Source organism: Stigmatopora argus, chromosome 2 (genome assembly GCF_051989625.1).
Source record: "Stigmatopora argus isolate UIUO_Sarg chromosome 2, RoL_Sarg_1.0, whole genome shotgun sequence".
In the NCBI taxonomy this organism is placed as follows: Eukaryota; Metazoa; Chordata; class Actinopteri; order Syngnathiformes; family Syngnathidae; genus Stigmatopora; species Stigmatopora argus.
Window position 1 is genome coordinate 16,705,422 of NC_135388.1, and position 14,868 is coordinate 16,720,289.

At 37.7% G+C, this 14,868-nt stretch overlaps 1 protein-coding gene across 1 annotated transcript in view; it reads left to right on the forward strand.

Annotated features, from left to right (window-relative positions):
• The window catches only part of luzp2 (leucine zipper protein 2), an 82,271-nt gene extending 68,904 nt beyond the window's left edge, over positions 1 to 13,367 (forward strand). Inside the window, exons 8-12 of the mRNA XM_077595107.1 lie at positions 2,030 to 2,104; positions 3,821 to 3,988; positions 6,362 to 6,466; positions 8,601 to 8,675; positions 12,002 to 13,367. Of these exons, the coding sequence (XP_077451233.1) occupies positions 2,030 to 2,104; positions 3,821 to 3,988; positions 6,362 to 6,466; positions 8,601 to 8,675; positions 12,002 to 12,109 (531 nt within the window). The 3' untranslated portion in view covers positions 12,110 to 13,367. The remainder of the gene's footprint in view (positions 1 to 2,029; positions 2,105 to 3,820; positions 3,989 to 6,361; positions 6,467 to 8,600; positions 8,676 to 12,001) is intronic.
• Positions 13,368 to 14,868: the final 1,501 nt, after the last annotated feature.

The following is a 14,868-nucleotide window of genomic DNA, read 5'->3' on the forward strand; positions in this document are numbered from 1 at the left end:
AACCCATCATTTATACTATTTTATTTCTGACTTATTATTCGAGGGGAATGCCAGTAGGATTTTCCCCGAGAGCTTTCTATTGAGGCTTTGCTGTATTCCCTATAAGAAATGATTGAACGCCTAGCAGGGGATAACAGAGCAGATGAGACGAGAATGCAGTGAACAGTCGCTCAAGATCGGAAATGTCATCAGCCTCATGGGGGGTGTCAGTCAAGGTACCGTGCCTGTGAGAAAATTGAATTGGTAATAACAGCTGTTGTAGTGGAGCAAGAATAATTTTTTTGTGGTGAGAGTACACAAAAATTACAACCACCTCACCCGAGTACCCGGAAAAAACCCACACAGCCGCAGGCATAACATGCAAACTCCACTCAGGAGGGTCGATATCCAGCTGGGCTCGAACCCTCAATCTCAGAACAGTAAGGCCAATGCACTGACCACTGGGCCGTTGAGCTGTCTGCACAATAACATTTAAAATAATTATTAATACAGTTACAACAAAGTGTCACATTACAAGACAACCCACTGTAGCAGCTGTATTCCCCTCATGGCAATATACTGTAAACACCACTCAGGTTTCCAATCATTGCATACAGGGAAGGTTTGTTCTGTTATTATATACTGTAACATTCCTTTGGAAGAATGACCCTCCATCGTTGTGCAAGGCAGGAGAGTCTATCTTTACCCGTGCCTATTCAGTCGTACGGCGCGGCTGTTCTTCCTCTGGCTTTTAGAAGTGAAAGACTGGTGTCCTGATGTAGTCACATGTCTCACCTCGCAAAATGGGTTGTGCCCTGCTGACACCACACCTACATAATGGACTGACACTTAAATATGGAGCTTTGAGTCAGTAACCCTGAAAGTCAGCATTTCTGGGTCAGTCCATATGCTTGCATTCCTCAAAGTGCTATCTACTGATGATGCACGATCAATCGGTGTAATGGTGCTCTATCATACAACTCCACATGAATGCTTCCAAGCACACATCTGTTAATCTTTAGAAGTAATACAGAGAGCAGACAGTAGATATCTATACTTCTTATCCAATCCAACCTGGACTCATTATTTATTTATTTGTATTTTGTTGAGCAACATTTCATTCCTGTATAATATGTTGTGATCAAATGCAAACACATTCAGTGTATGTATTTTTTTTCTCGTCGCATCACATTTAAAATATCTTCTACCAATATTCTGAAATAAATAATATTAGGCTCCTTTTTTATAGTTATAATCAGTAATGTTCAAACTAATTAATATCAATGTATGTAGAAGTATAGTATTTAAATATTCTACACTGATATGAACCCTCAGAGAAAGAGAAATAAATGTTTCATAGATGCCATAGCCTTGTATTTCATGGTGAAATATGTTATGACATACCACCTAACGGGGTAGTGGTTCACCTGTCTGACTTTGGTGCGGGCTGGCACAGGCTCGATTCCTGCTGGTGGCGGTATGATTGTGAGTGCGAATGGTCGTCTGTCTCTCTGTTTGCCCTACGGCTGGCTGGTGACCAGTCTAGATTGTAGTCTGCCTTTCCCTCGAAGTCGGCTGGGATAGGAACCAGCAGCCCTTACGAGGATGCGCGGTATGGAAGATGCATGAATGAAAATGGCATAACTTTAACATTATCAATTAATGTGCTGAAAACTGCATTGGAATTTCGTGAATTCTGCTCATATTTGATGTGTCAACATTTCAACTCAGTTACAATGTACCTTTACCTGCATTGCTTTTTAAAGGGATGGACAAATCAGTAAATTGCATGTGCTTCTTTCAAACTTGGAAAATGTCCAGTTTTAAACAGGCAGTAAATGAACAGTCACAAAAGATACTGTCTCAAAGCAGACCACCATGGCCAGTTTTAATTTGATATAATCTTGCAAATTATCAAAATTATTTCAATCATAATGGTAAATCCATTAATAATGAGACTCATTTGGCTCTTCTCTTAATGGGCTTTTGTGTGGACTGAATGACCCTTGTACTAAAGTGGTCATTTGAATTCAAGCCATTTTCTCTGTAGGGGCAGCAACTAATGGATTTGGAACACAAGTTAACAATGGCTAAGGAAGAATTAGAGAAGACTGCACTCGACAAGGTGAGTACTTAACATTCTTTATTCAGGCTCCTTTTCTGCAAGACTCTCCAAAATCTTGCTCAAGAGTTCTCACTTTTCCCTTCAGGATATCCTTGACAACATATCTGTGCAGTGTTTTCAAAATATATTGGATGAAACGATATCAGGTATCAGAAAATAAGTCTAATCTCTGGAATAAAATCAGTTCAAATGAACGTGGTGAAGAAAATATGGCCATTTCTCCAGAGACTTTTCTCCGCCCATTTCTGTTATTGTAGACTCACGCACCACACCATGTAGAAATAGTTAGATGTAATGGTACCTAGTAATGAAGAAAGAAGCGAGTTACGAGCATTTTATTCTTATGATGGGAGAAGAACTACCGTACTTTTCTCAACAACATATCAGGCCACTAGCCAATATTATTTGTTTCGATAATGCATTGACAGCATACACGAGGCAATTTTATTCCTTCATCCATTTTTATTTCAATTACTGACCAACCTATACACTCGTAAATATGACAAAGTCAATCGACCCTTTTGCTAAATGTTAGCATGAACATATAAACTTGGTTCATATTCCAAATGTCAATTTACTGTACAGGAATGTATTATTGCAAAACTCAAAAGTAACCTGATCATCTGTGGAATACACGTCTTGCAAATGTCTATTGTAATTTTTCCCCATTTTTAAATTGACTTAATTGATCAAAGGCATCTATATTGCATACACCTGTTTTGTTTGTGAATTTATAATCACTAATTTCGAAAAAGATTGGTTGGTTGCTAGACAACATCGTTTGTTCTGACGGAGACAGTGGTACCAACCTTATTATGTGGTATGTTATGTGGCAACCTGGACGAAGACAAAGAACTGATCTCATAGTGGACTTATTGGTGGAGAGGGATCTCCTGTTGTAAACACAATCAAACAGCCGGGAAAGATCTCAGTTCAACCATTGATAACTGTGTTAGAACCAATGTTCCCTCAAATTTTTTGTTTGTCTGGGCAGAAAGACAACCTCCCTGAGCACACTGAGTACCGGTGTGAGCAACATCATCATTGCTCGCTATGGGCACACACCAGTATCACACCTGCCATAAGCAGGTGTATGTCTACTACACATAAATGATTTAGTAATAATAAAATGTAATGATTAATATCTATGAATGAGCGGCCCGGCGGATGAGTGGTTCGCGCGTCAGCCTCACAGCAAAAAAAAAAAGGGATTTTATTTTGTGCGCTCCATATGATTTGCTGTGCGCAGAGAAGACGAGAGTAGTTTGCAATTACGCACGCGCGCAGCTTAGAGGGAACATTGGTTAGAACTATTTCCCCAAAAAAACATGCTTTAATATTTTTAGAAATATTAATGAAGTGCAATCTTATCTCATTTAAAGATGGCGCTTCCAAAATTCGAAAATGGTAAGCTTAGTTGGTACATGTTTTTCTTACTGGGATTTTTTTTGTCCAAACTAACAACTGAACGTTACAGCTAAATGGAAAAACACATTTTGAAGAAGCCTGAAAGGTTTACATTGCTGTCAAAACCCATAAATAGAGCAAACGTTGATACACACGCTGCCACTTTATTGTGCAACACACATTTTAAAGCCGATTTGTGAATGTTTTAAAGTAAATTTGTAGCTTGGCATCTTTAAAAAAAAAATCAATCAGTGTATAAATGGCGAGAGCTGATTTTTTTTTTTCATGAATAATCTCTTTTGGCTACAGGAGTCTCAGCTGAAGGCACTAAAGGATACCGTTCACATCTGCTTCTCAGCTGTCCTGCACAACCAGCCCAGCGGCAGCCACAGATTTGCCACATCTCCTTCCCATATGTACAGATACTCGTCACTCATCAACAGCTCCAGGGTCACCTTTCAACAGCCACATGCCAAGGTAAATCAATATTTTGCTTAGTGTCATTTATTTAATGCATATTAGAAATAAAAATGTTTGTTGTCAATTTTTGTCCACTAACCTCTCCGTAAAGAGCTCATGAAAAGGGATTGTCAGCAATCCTTGAACTAAAAGAACTGTCGTGAAGAATGCCAATGACCAAGAATTATTTTCATTTGGGAATTAATGATTCTACTTTAATTGGTTTAGAAAGTCAAATTACTGTAACTTTTTTTAGTCTACTAATCACATCCACGCCCATCTTATTTTCTACAAGCAGGAAGTTATAAAATGCAAAACAAAATTTAAAAAGAAATACATTTATAAAAAGGGATTAAAACCAGAGGAAAAAAACAGAAAGGGATTTGGAAATAACAAATCCGGTTTATGGATTTGCTCAAAGAAAGGTCTGCACGCTGTTATGTTGTACATAAAACCACCAACTAGTTCAAATATTTTGATCAGACACAATGACGGCAACATGATTGTGCTGGCTACCTCCTTACTGTATTACTCATTTTAGAATTTTTACTACAGAAGTCACAGTTGAATATTTACAGAGCATCACAGTACAATTGCTATGTGTACTAGCCCTGCACCAAGCAATCATGTCAATCCAAAACAGAGATTGTGTTCGAACTGATTTCTGAAAAGCAGTCACTGCAGACACTTTGAAATCATCTGGTAGACCACAAGCACTGCTGTGCCTTATCTGTCATGATTCTGGTGAGCAATTCCTTTCTTTAAGTGGCTTTTCTCTCGTCAAAGCAGTCTCAATTTGCGTTGCGTCTTTTAAGTGTGTGCCTCAGAGATTTGACATGCTTGCAAGATGTTTTTCTTCCCCATCAAAATCTTTCTTATGATGTCTCAGTTTCCCCATCTCTTCAAGTGTTGGTGGCCTGGTAAAAAGTAAAGGTTGGCACTAATGTTTTTGTGCTTACATTTAAACAGTCCAATTTGGTTGAAATGTATATTCATTCATTCATTCATTTTCTTAGCAACTTATCCTCGCAAGGGCCGCGATTTTTTTTGGTAAATGTGTAGCACTTTTTGCGACAAACTACATATGTACATATGAACAAAAAAGTGATGGGGTAGTACACAACAGCCTCTTTGCATTGGCATTAAAAATAGCTGCACTTTAGTTGTCAGGTAAGATTCTAGCTCTATTATCTCCATTATCTCCTTTCAGCGCTGTACACTTTGACTGGCTGTCTGATAAATCTGAGTCAGCCCTTGCTGTAAAGATTACTGGGGTGCTCCATCTGTCCACTCTGTCTGCTTGTATGGAGGCGCGCCAGATCACATTGAAATCTCTGCCAAATTGTTCTAAAATTACATGTTTAGAACAGCACATAATTGTACTCCTTGTTCAAAAGGACCAAAATGGTTCACAACTATATTTGGTAGCAATAGAACTGAATTGGCGCCCGGTGATTGAGTGGTTTGCACATTGGGCTCACATTTCTGAGATCGAGGGTTTGATCCCAGGTTTGGACCTTCCTCTGTGGAGTTTACCAAGGCTTGCGTGGGTTTTCTCTGCATACTCTGGTTTCCTCCCACATCCCAAAAACATGCATGGTAGGCTGGTTGATCACTCTAAATTGTCCTTGATTGGATGGCCACAAATTCAGGGTGGGGTGGCGCCCATAGATGGCTGGGATAGGCTCCAGCACCCCTACGACCCTTGTGAGGATAAGCGGTACGGATGATGTATGTATATTTTCCCTTGTGATTTTCTGTATTCTGAACAGCACAATCATTAAAAATTAATAATATACGAGCATACCATAGTAGGTATGGTAAGTAACAAAAAAGAAGAAAATGAAACACCTTAAAGACATTTGGCATAAAAAAATGATATAAAAAGCAAATAAATAACGCAAAAATAGACTTGTCATAACGCAAAAGCCACCAGATGTTGTGATGGCCAATGTATTTTTTTTTTCTATGAGCTTACCTAAAACACAATTGTTGGAGCAACATTTCCTTGCAGATTGTGCACACAGCATGTAGTGTACTAGCTCTTATGACTAACATGGCACCTCCTGTCTTGTGTGGTAAGAACAAGAGAAAACTCTCAAGCAAAATTTTTCATTGAAACAGCGCCAGGAACAACTGCAATCTATTCAATACTGCACTCAACTTTAAGCTGCTTTCACAAAGTCCAAACATACAAAGAATGAACATTAAAATTTAGTTAAGTGGATTCCTTATCTTGTATATAGTCCTACATCATTCATTTAATGTTTAAAGTGAAGCACCGTTGCTCTTGTTTTATCTTGTTTTAAATGCATTTGGTTGATTGAATTTTGTTAACCGGTCATATAATTATTTTCAAGCCACAGCTAAAATGTTGTTTTCTCCTGACAGGATATTGCTAAAGTTCAGAGACATGCCACAACCAGCAAACCCCCAATGAATATTGTCGAAATAAGGAGAGAAAAGGGTGGCGTTAAAAAGTGCCAGATGGAGGAGGTGAGCCTTAACAGTAATTAAACAACGATGCAACCTAAGGGCTTCAAGCCACCAGCATCCATATATAGCTGTTACCAGCTTCTAAAAATACAGATTGTCTCAATTGTTGTGCGAAAGAGGGGAATAACGCAGTGAATTGCATGGCAAACCTCACACTCTTTTCGTCTCTCTCTGTTTATATGTATGTATGTATGTATGTATGTATGTATGTATATGTACGTATGCACTTCCCCTCTTCAAAGTTCTTTATATAACATGCATACGTGTGCAATGTGGGTACATCTTCTGTAACCTCTGACGACTGACATCTTGATAACACTGCACCATAGCTACCGGGATATTTAAAAGAATTCTTATCACTGCCAGAAATGAAAAACACCAGTAATATCCGTGACATTATGACATGGCACATCCTTAGTTCAAGGTTAGCTTTGAACATTTTTGGCCAGTGTTTGCCTGCTCTAGCTCCCTATGGCCCCACAGAATGAGCTCTTAGAGATAATGAACGGATGGAAGTAATACTTGCATTAGGGTATGATTTAAAAATTGACACTTTCAGCATAAATGCTCTTGACTCTCAACTATACTCCTCTGGTTTCCAAATAGTTCTGCTGAAATGATTCGTTTGAAAAGAAAACTGCAGCAGAGTGCTATGCTGAATAGAAAATGAATAAAAAGAGTATGGAAGCTGATATTGCGAGTGAGAAGAGATAGTCAGTAATTGACATTCTCCATTCAAATTACCAATAATCTGATGCCATCCTATCTTTGACAAGCTTCTCTAGGATTCTCTAGGCAACTGTGACATTCCAACTATCATGAATTCAATAACTCCATGAATTCTTTAAAGTTGTGGAAACCGAAAGAATTTATGAGACCATAAAGATTCTTGGCAAGAGACTATCAAGAAATTAGGGTAAAAGATAATGATAGGATAGGATCAGTGTTTACCAACCACTGTGCCGTGCGTGGCACACTAGTGTGCAATGAGGTATGGTCAAATGTGCCATGGGAAATTACCGGCCAAGAAGTCATAAATATGTAATATTCTGAGAGAAAATTTATAATGTTAGAAATTAAAACTGAAATATGATGAACACTGAACCCATATTGTAATCTTAGAAGAATCAAATTGCAATATTACAACATTTAAGTGGTTTTGTTGCTTATTTTTACTGTAACATGAATTTGAAGTTGTTTGGTTTCAACTTTTGGCAACGAAAGGTTGGTGTGAAAGATTTTATATTGAAGTATTTTTTTGTGTTTCTTTAATTTCTGTTGATCAATATGATATTTATATTGTAATTATAAAGTCAGTCTCATCAAAGCTTCATAGGTGAGAGAGTTTTAAATTTGAATATTTTCAGCGTGTGGTGTGCAAGATTTGTGCAATTCAAATAGTCTGATGCAGCTCAAAATTGTTGGGAAACACTGTTTTAGATCATCTCAAAATCCCTAAAGCCCAAGCACATTTTATATTTAGGCAGTTTTACTTCTTTGAGACAATTTATTATTAAGGTATGATAAATAAGTTTTAGGAGCTGGATGAAATGTTTTTCTAAAGGACCTGATCTACTTTCAGACTCAACCAACCACAGCACTGCGACTATATAAATATATTGTCCGCACAGAGCTGATGTTTTTTTAAATTATTTTTTCCCCTTTTTGGGGGTGGATAAAGGTACTTTATTGGTTACAATTATACTGTACAAGCTGCCATAATCGGCCTGGCGGATGAGTGGTTAGCGCGTCGGCCTCACAGAGTTTGCATGTTCTCCTGCGTGGGTTTTCTCTGGGTACTCCGGTTTCCTCCCACATTCCAAAGACATGCATGGTAGGCTAATTGGACACTCTAAATTGTCCCTAGGTATGGGTGTGAGTGTGCATGGTCTGGCCCGGAATCAGCTGGGATAGGTTCCAGCACACCCCACGAACCTAGTGAGGATAAAGTGGTTTAGAAAATGAGATGAGAGATGAGACAATAAACTTGTTGTAGACCTCACCAGATAAACCTGATATATTTCTTTTGTTTTCTTATGCGTGTCTCAAACACTCGCACACATGTTCTAATTCAGAAAAAAAAGCCAGATTACTATCATGTGCGTTGACACTTTTTTTCTTCCTCCTCCAATAGACTGGAAGTGAATGCTTTCAGAATCCGACAAGGGAATTAGCTGCAGAAGCAAAAACACAACCAGAACCACATCAGGTGAGTTGAAGCAAGAAAATGCTCCAAATGAAACATGTTATTAATAGACACGTTTTCAGAGCACAAAAATTGGATTTCATGGATTACAGACATGGTTTAAATGAGCTTTTTAATATTAATTGTGTACGGCACACCCACCTTAGTTAGAGATGTTACTTGGGTCAGAGACGCTAGAGTGGTGTTAAGTGAGGCTACTTTCAACGTTTCCAAGCATTTTTAAAAACACGTACTACAGCTGTCACATAATAGCTCAAAAACATGGAAAAGAGGGGCCTTACATTTATTTTAATGCAGAGTTCCAATCTCTGCACACAAAAATGAACACAAAGGCTCCAATGAGTTTTAAAGTCCCTCTGTCACCTCAGGGGGTACCTCACCGAATTAAATAGCCTGGACTTCCCTGAGCCACAAACAATAGAATTTTGAACATAAAATGAACCTAAATAAGGAAGGTACGGATACGGCACAGGACATAAGACTCAATGGAAAACAATAGTCGGGATTTGTTTTGTTTATCGTGCGATGAGTCGGAATACAGTATTGAAAATAGGTCAGAGGAGGAATTGAGTCCAGAAGAACATGATTCCAAGGGGATTTTACAATACACGTACACTAACAATATAGCCTTTGCAAATGTTTGCAACTTTTTTTTTTACTGGTGCACCTTTGGCAACACAGGCCAGGACTAAACCTTTGTTGTTTTTGTTCCAATATCTTTCATTGCTGACCATCATTTGCCTATTGGTCAAAACAGTTTTCAGTGAAACGTTTTGATCAAAACAACCGATCACATACTGGTTGGTCTACTTCTATGTGTTCAATTCACTCAGCTCACAGATTGGTCAGAAAATATGCATGGGTTTCCTCCGGGTTTCCTCCCACATTCCAAAAACATGCATGGTAGGCTGAATGGACGTTGTAAATTGCCCCTAGGTATGAGTGTGAGCGTGAATGGTTGTCCGTCTCCTCTTGACCTGTGATCGGTTTGCCACCGATTCAAGGCGTCTCCTGCCTCTGGCCCGAAGTCAGCCATATTAGGCTCTAGCACCCCCCGCGACTAATGAGGATAAAGCAGTCCAGAAATGAAAATGTATATGTACATTCAGCATTGATACTCAATAGTAATAATTACCATTGATTGATTCATTATGAAAGAACCTGAAAGGAGGTAACAGCTCAAGATTAGTACTATAAAATTAAACTAGTATTTATTTATTGCAACAATACAGCCAGCAAACTTTTCCTGCCTCTATTTTTTCTTTCTGTGCCGCATCGTAACAGCATTAATTGTGAGGTAAACAGTTTGATTAGTAGTGATTTGCATTTGGGTCTCAGTGGGTGAGCCTGCATCACTATGTCCAATATTCCTGTCACATTGCTACCTTCATTATGTGTTCTCATGTTCACTCAGAAATTCAGTGTTGCTTCAACTGTTGTGCAAATGTTTTATGAAACAAAATTGTAGAGTAGAGCAGCATCTGATGGTCTGTTCATTATAATGTGTCCTTTCCTTTTTCACTTATGGCTTCCAGCTGGCTGGTCACAAGAGTTCGCTCTCACTAATTTTGGCTTTGACATCAACCGTTTCATAGCTTACTAAAGTCACACCAAATAGTTTTGGAAGTTTTTGCCAAACATCAGCAAAATTAAATAATAACAGCACATTTCCAAAGTAAATACATGTAGAACCATTACAATAGAATTAGAATCTCGCAGCATGTTAAATGGCTTTTTAAAAATTGAATGCTTTTGTGCATTGAAGTTATTCTGCCTTCTTTTGTGTATTTGGTGTCATTTTGTTTTTAACATGAGTGAGAATAATGTTCTTTTCAATAAGTCCCTCTGACTGGTATCTGTGTGATTCTGTTAATTTCTTTGAAAATTCTGTTGATTAATTCTGTTAAAATAATCATAGTCCAACGGAATATATATGAAAAATTAAATCTTTTGAACTTGTTCATATTTTTACTTATTTGATGTTCTCAATTGTCATAGCATGTATAGCTACTTTTTTAAAATCCTTTAATAGGTAATTTTACATCGACCCATTTTGATTTATTCTCGAAACATATTGTACCATTTTGCTCTGATTTCCTTTTATATTTATTTATTTTGTATTAGTTCTGGTCTAGGCGGCCCGGCAGCCGAATGGTTAGCACGTCGGCCTCTCAGTTCTGAGGTCGAGGATTCAATCCCAGGACTGTCCTCACTGTGTAGAGTTTGCATGTTCTCTCCGGGGTTGAGTGCTTTTTCTCTGGGTACTACGGATTCCTCACACATCCCCAAAACATGCAGGGGGTAGGCTGCTTGAACACTAAATTTCCCCAATTTCACATCGGTATGGGTGTGAGCGTAAATGCTTGTCCGTCTTCCTCTGCCTTGTGATTGGCTGGCCACCAATTCACCGTGTCCCCCGTCTCGTGCCCGAAGTAAGCTGGTAGAGTCTCCAGCACCTGCCGCGACCCTTGTGAGGATAAGCGCTTCAGAAAATGATTTAAAAATATATATATGTCCATTTTGCCTGCAAGCAATAGTGCCTGCCCCAAGTGTGATTGTGTTTGACAACAATGTTTTAATGTTCTTTGTGATGGTGAGCGGGGTGTAAATAAAATATTTGTAGCCATGACTATCAAAGCACTTTCCAATGTGATATCAGCAAGCCTATGACAGGAGCTAGGCAAAATACTTTCTACTTTATGTATGTTCTTTATTGTTTAAAAATCCACAAAAAGTCGATATTGAATAAAATATCAAGAATTCCAATAAAAATTGCATATGTAATGTTAGATCAAAGAAAGAACGCATTGTGCTCAAGAGTGAACAGACTGCTGTGATTGTCAATTGCAATTCCATTCATTAAAGCAATGATGGAGGTTTTATCCCACATGGTGGTTAATGGCATACATTATGCATTCCCTCTTCACTCTTTTTCCCGGGATAAAAAAAGAAAAAAAACTGATGGATTCGGATACTGTAATGTAGCCTAATACTAGAGACCATATCTCAAATATGTCACATTAAGAATTATAAGGCCAGTAAGGTTTGTTGTAAAAACAAAATATATGTGTGAAAGCAATTTAATGCATTACAGATTTCCACCAATATATCTTCACAGGGGGTGTAAATAATAAAAATAGATTTCTTTTTTGTTTTTGGAAGTGCTCATTAGTAATAGGTTGTGAAGGCATCATTTCTTTTACAATGTGAAATATTAATGGGCATTAGCCATACCTGTCAATCAAATTATAGACTACTCAATGCCAGCAGTGAAATATGGCTATGGGTGGCTCGTTTTATTATTCATGTTTATCTTTTGAACCCCACAGCAAAGAAGCCAAGGGCAAGCCGGGAGCTCGGAAAGCATTGGAAAGCGTCCAGACGACAGTGTGAATGAAGGGCAAAGCAGAAAGATAAATCCTCAAAACCACGATTGAACGGACAACGTATCATGAAAAACACTAATCTCCTGCATTCCTGCGACAATATTTCAAAGAGCACACACATCTGACGCATATTCACCAAAATGTTTGGGGCAGACGCCCACTTAAAGACTGACACACTCATCCACATGCACAAACACATTATCTATCAACATAGATTCCAAAAGCTAAGACACTGGAAATGTCAACACAAAATTATGGCATGCATTATACAGTTTTATGTTGAAGATAGCAATGGCACTGGTAACTTGTAAGTTTCATGATAGTTCTTTTGATCTTTTCTTCTCTGAGTTTTATTCTTTGTGAGGACACGGCTTACTAATCTGTGAAAAAAAAACCTTTCCACTTGTAAGGTCGGAACACTGTATAGTGTGATAAGCAAATGAATTTACAGACTGTGCTGTTACTGTTCCACACTGATTTTTGCAGTCTTTAGTCATGCCTTCTAGAATGTTTACACTGTGTGATGAGGCGGAGTTCAATCTTGAATTATTTGAACGCAGTGTCATTGCATTATTAGTATGGATCTACAACAGGTTGTTGTGAGATTGAGCCAAAATATTTAGCTCACGTAGTTGTGTTTATACAAAAAAAAAACAATAAAAAAAAATGAAAGTAGGAAAACCGGTCTTTTCAAATGGACTCAAGGTGAGTTACATTTATTAAAAATGCAAGTTTACACCCGCAGTTACTGCTAACGATAGTGGCTGTGACGATGATATTCATGCCATTTCATGTGAATTTTTGTTATTTGTTTTTCTGTCAGCGATCGTAGTGTCGAACCTGTGAAATGACTTTCTCTAAATTTGGGACACAGCTTGATGTTTTTCATATCCCATATTTGGTTGCAAGATTGCAGCTTTCAGAAAAGGTCAAATTTGTACAGTGCCTACTAGGCTGTATTACAGAAAAGAAAAAAAATCTAGCTCTCATTTGACTACCAAACTTAGACTATTGTTTGTCACTCATTAGTAGGAGGTTACTTTACTTCTCCGCATTTTGGAATATAAAGGCTAAGTTGGCTGGCCAACTGTTTAACATTAAATTTTTCTGCACTCTTTCTGCCTTTACCACTCCTGAGGCAACGAGCCAAAGACTCACAATGGGTCGTCTCCCTGAGAATGTGCCATGCACTGAGTAGTAACTCCTAGCTACATGTATTTGTGTTCTCTGACCTTTATGTGTACTTTCAATGAACTGTAATTTTCAGTACATTTGTGAAGAATAAATCGCTATTTGTGGGGAAAAATAACATGGGCCAGTATGTTTATGATGATATGTGCATAAGTTTACTAGTGTGCAAAATGTGCCCTCTCGGGGTTTAATTAATCCTGCACAGTTCAACAGAGGTTTAAAGTAAAGCTGACTACTATTCTCCAAAAACGTAAATATTCTCCTCACATTTTAAATTGGCAAGGATTTTCTGAATGATTAAATGACACAAAAGGAGTCTTTATTCCCATCGTTTCTGCTTATCTAGACACGGCGGTGTCCGTTACAAAAGTCTATCTGTTTTAAATGCAATCCCAAAACCCAGTGACGTGTGAACTTTGTGTAAACTGACAAGGAAAAGAGAATTCAATGATTTGCAAATCTTTATCAACCCATAGTCAAGTGAGCAATACAAAGATAATTGAATGAACTGTGTCAATAATTAGGGATTGCTTGTTGATGTTTGTAGTTCTTTGTTGTTTTCTTTTCATTGGTGTTTCTTATTTTAAGGCGAAAAGTAAATGAGTCTGAAATGTTCTTAATTTAAAATAGATATTGGTCAAAATACTATCTGAAAGCATTTTCTTCTTAATTTAGGTGAAAGAATAAAATTTGAGGACAATAAGAACAAAAGTAGTAATTACTTAAAAGGAATCATCTTACACATTCATCTGTTAACTACAATTCAACACTCAATACAAGCTGGAGAAAATTATTTGATTTGATTTAGGAAAATAAATCTTACTAAAATATAATTTTGCAGTGCCCCAGTTCTGCTAGCATTAACTATGATCTGCTTTCTAGCCAAGATACCCTGTCGTTTGCCTTTTGAAATTAACTGACAATTGAACATTTGGTGTGGCCAGAGGATGTACCATTTTCTAAAGTCAGATAGCAGGTGCACGACATTTTTTCATGGTCATAATCCTTTTAAGCAAAATGGTGGGACTCCCAGAGGTGAGGTCACCATGATGCCACAGCTTAAAAAGCCCTCCAACCAGGATCTGGAATGCCAAGCAGGATTCAAAAGCTGTTGCTTTTTAACAAAATCCCTTTGATGGTAACAAAAAAAAAAGACTGCAGCTCACGGATTTATCAAAGCAGTGAGGTGTTGATTGGATTGGGTTGGATTGGAACTTTGTTATTTTTTATATTATATCATTATTTGTGTGCCTTTTTATCTTGCCATAGCCAGACAACAAAATCTTGGAGTACACTATCGATACCGTTAATTAAAGCTAAATCCATTTAAAATTTAGGACACCAATGACCAATCATTTCTGTTCATTTTTTAAAAGGCAGTCTATAGAAACCATATTATTTGTTTTCTAATATAATGGTTTGTCTTATCCAGATGAAGCCTTGTTACTGTCCCCTATAGTGAACCGAATGTCTAAAAAAATTCTATTTTAGCTACAGTATTTAAATATTTGTGGAGCGTTTTGCATTAACACGATAATGAGTAAACTACATCAGAATTGACTTTACTACAACTCACATAAATTGCAAAACCATCTTGCCAAACAAGTTGTGTTCTTTCT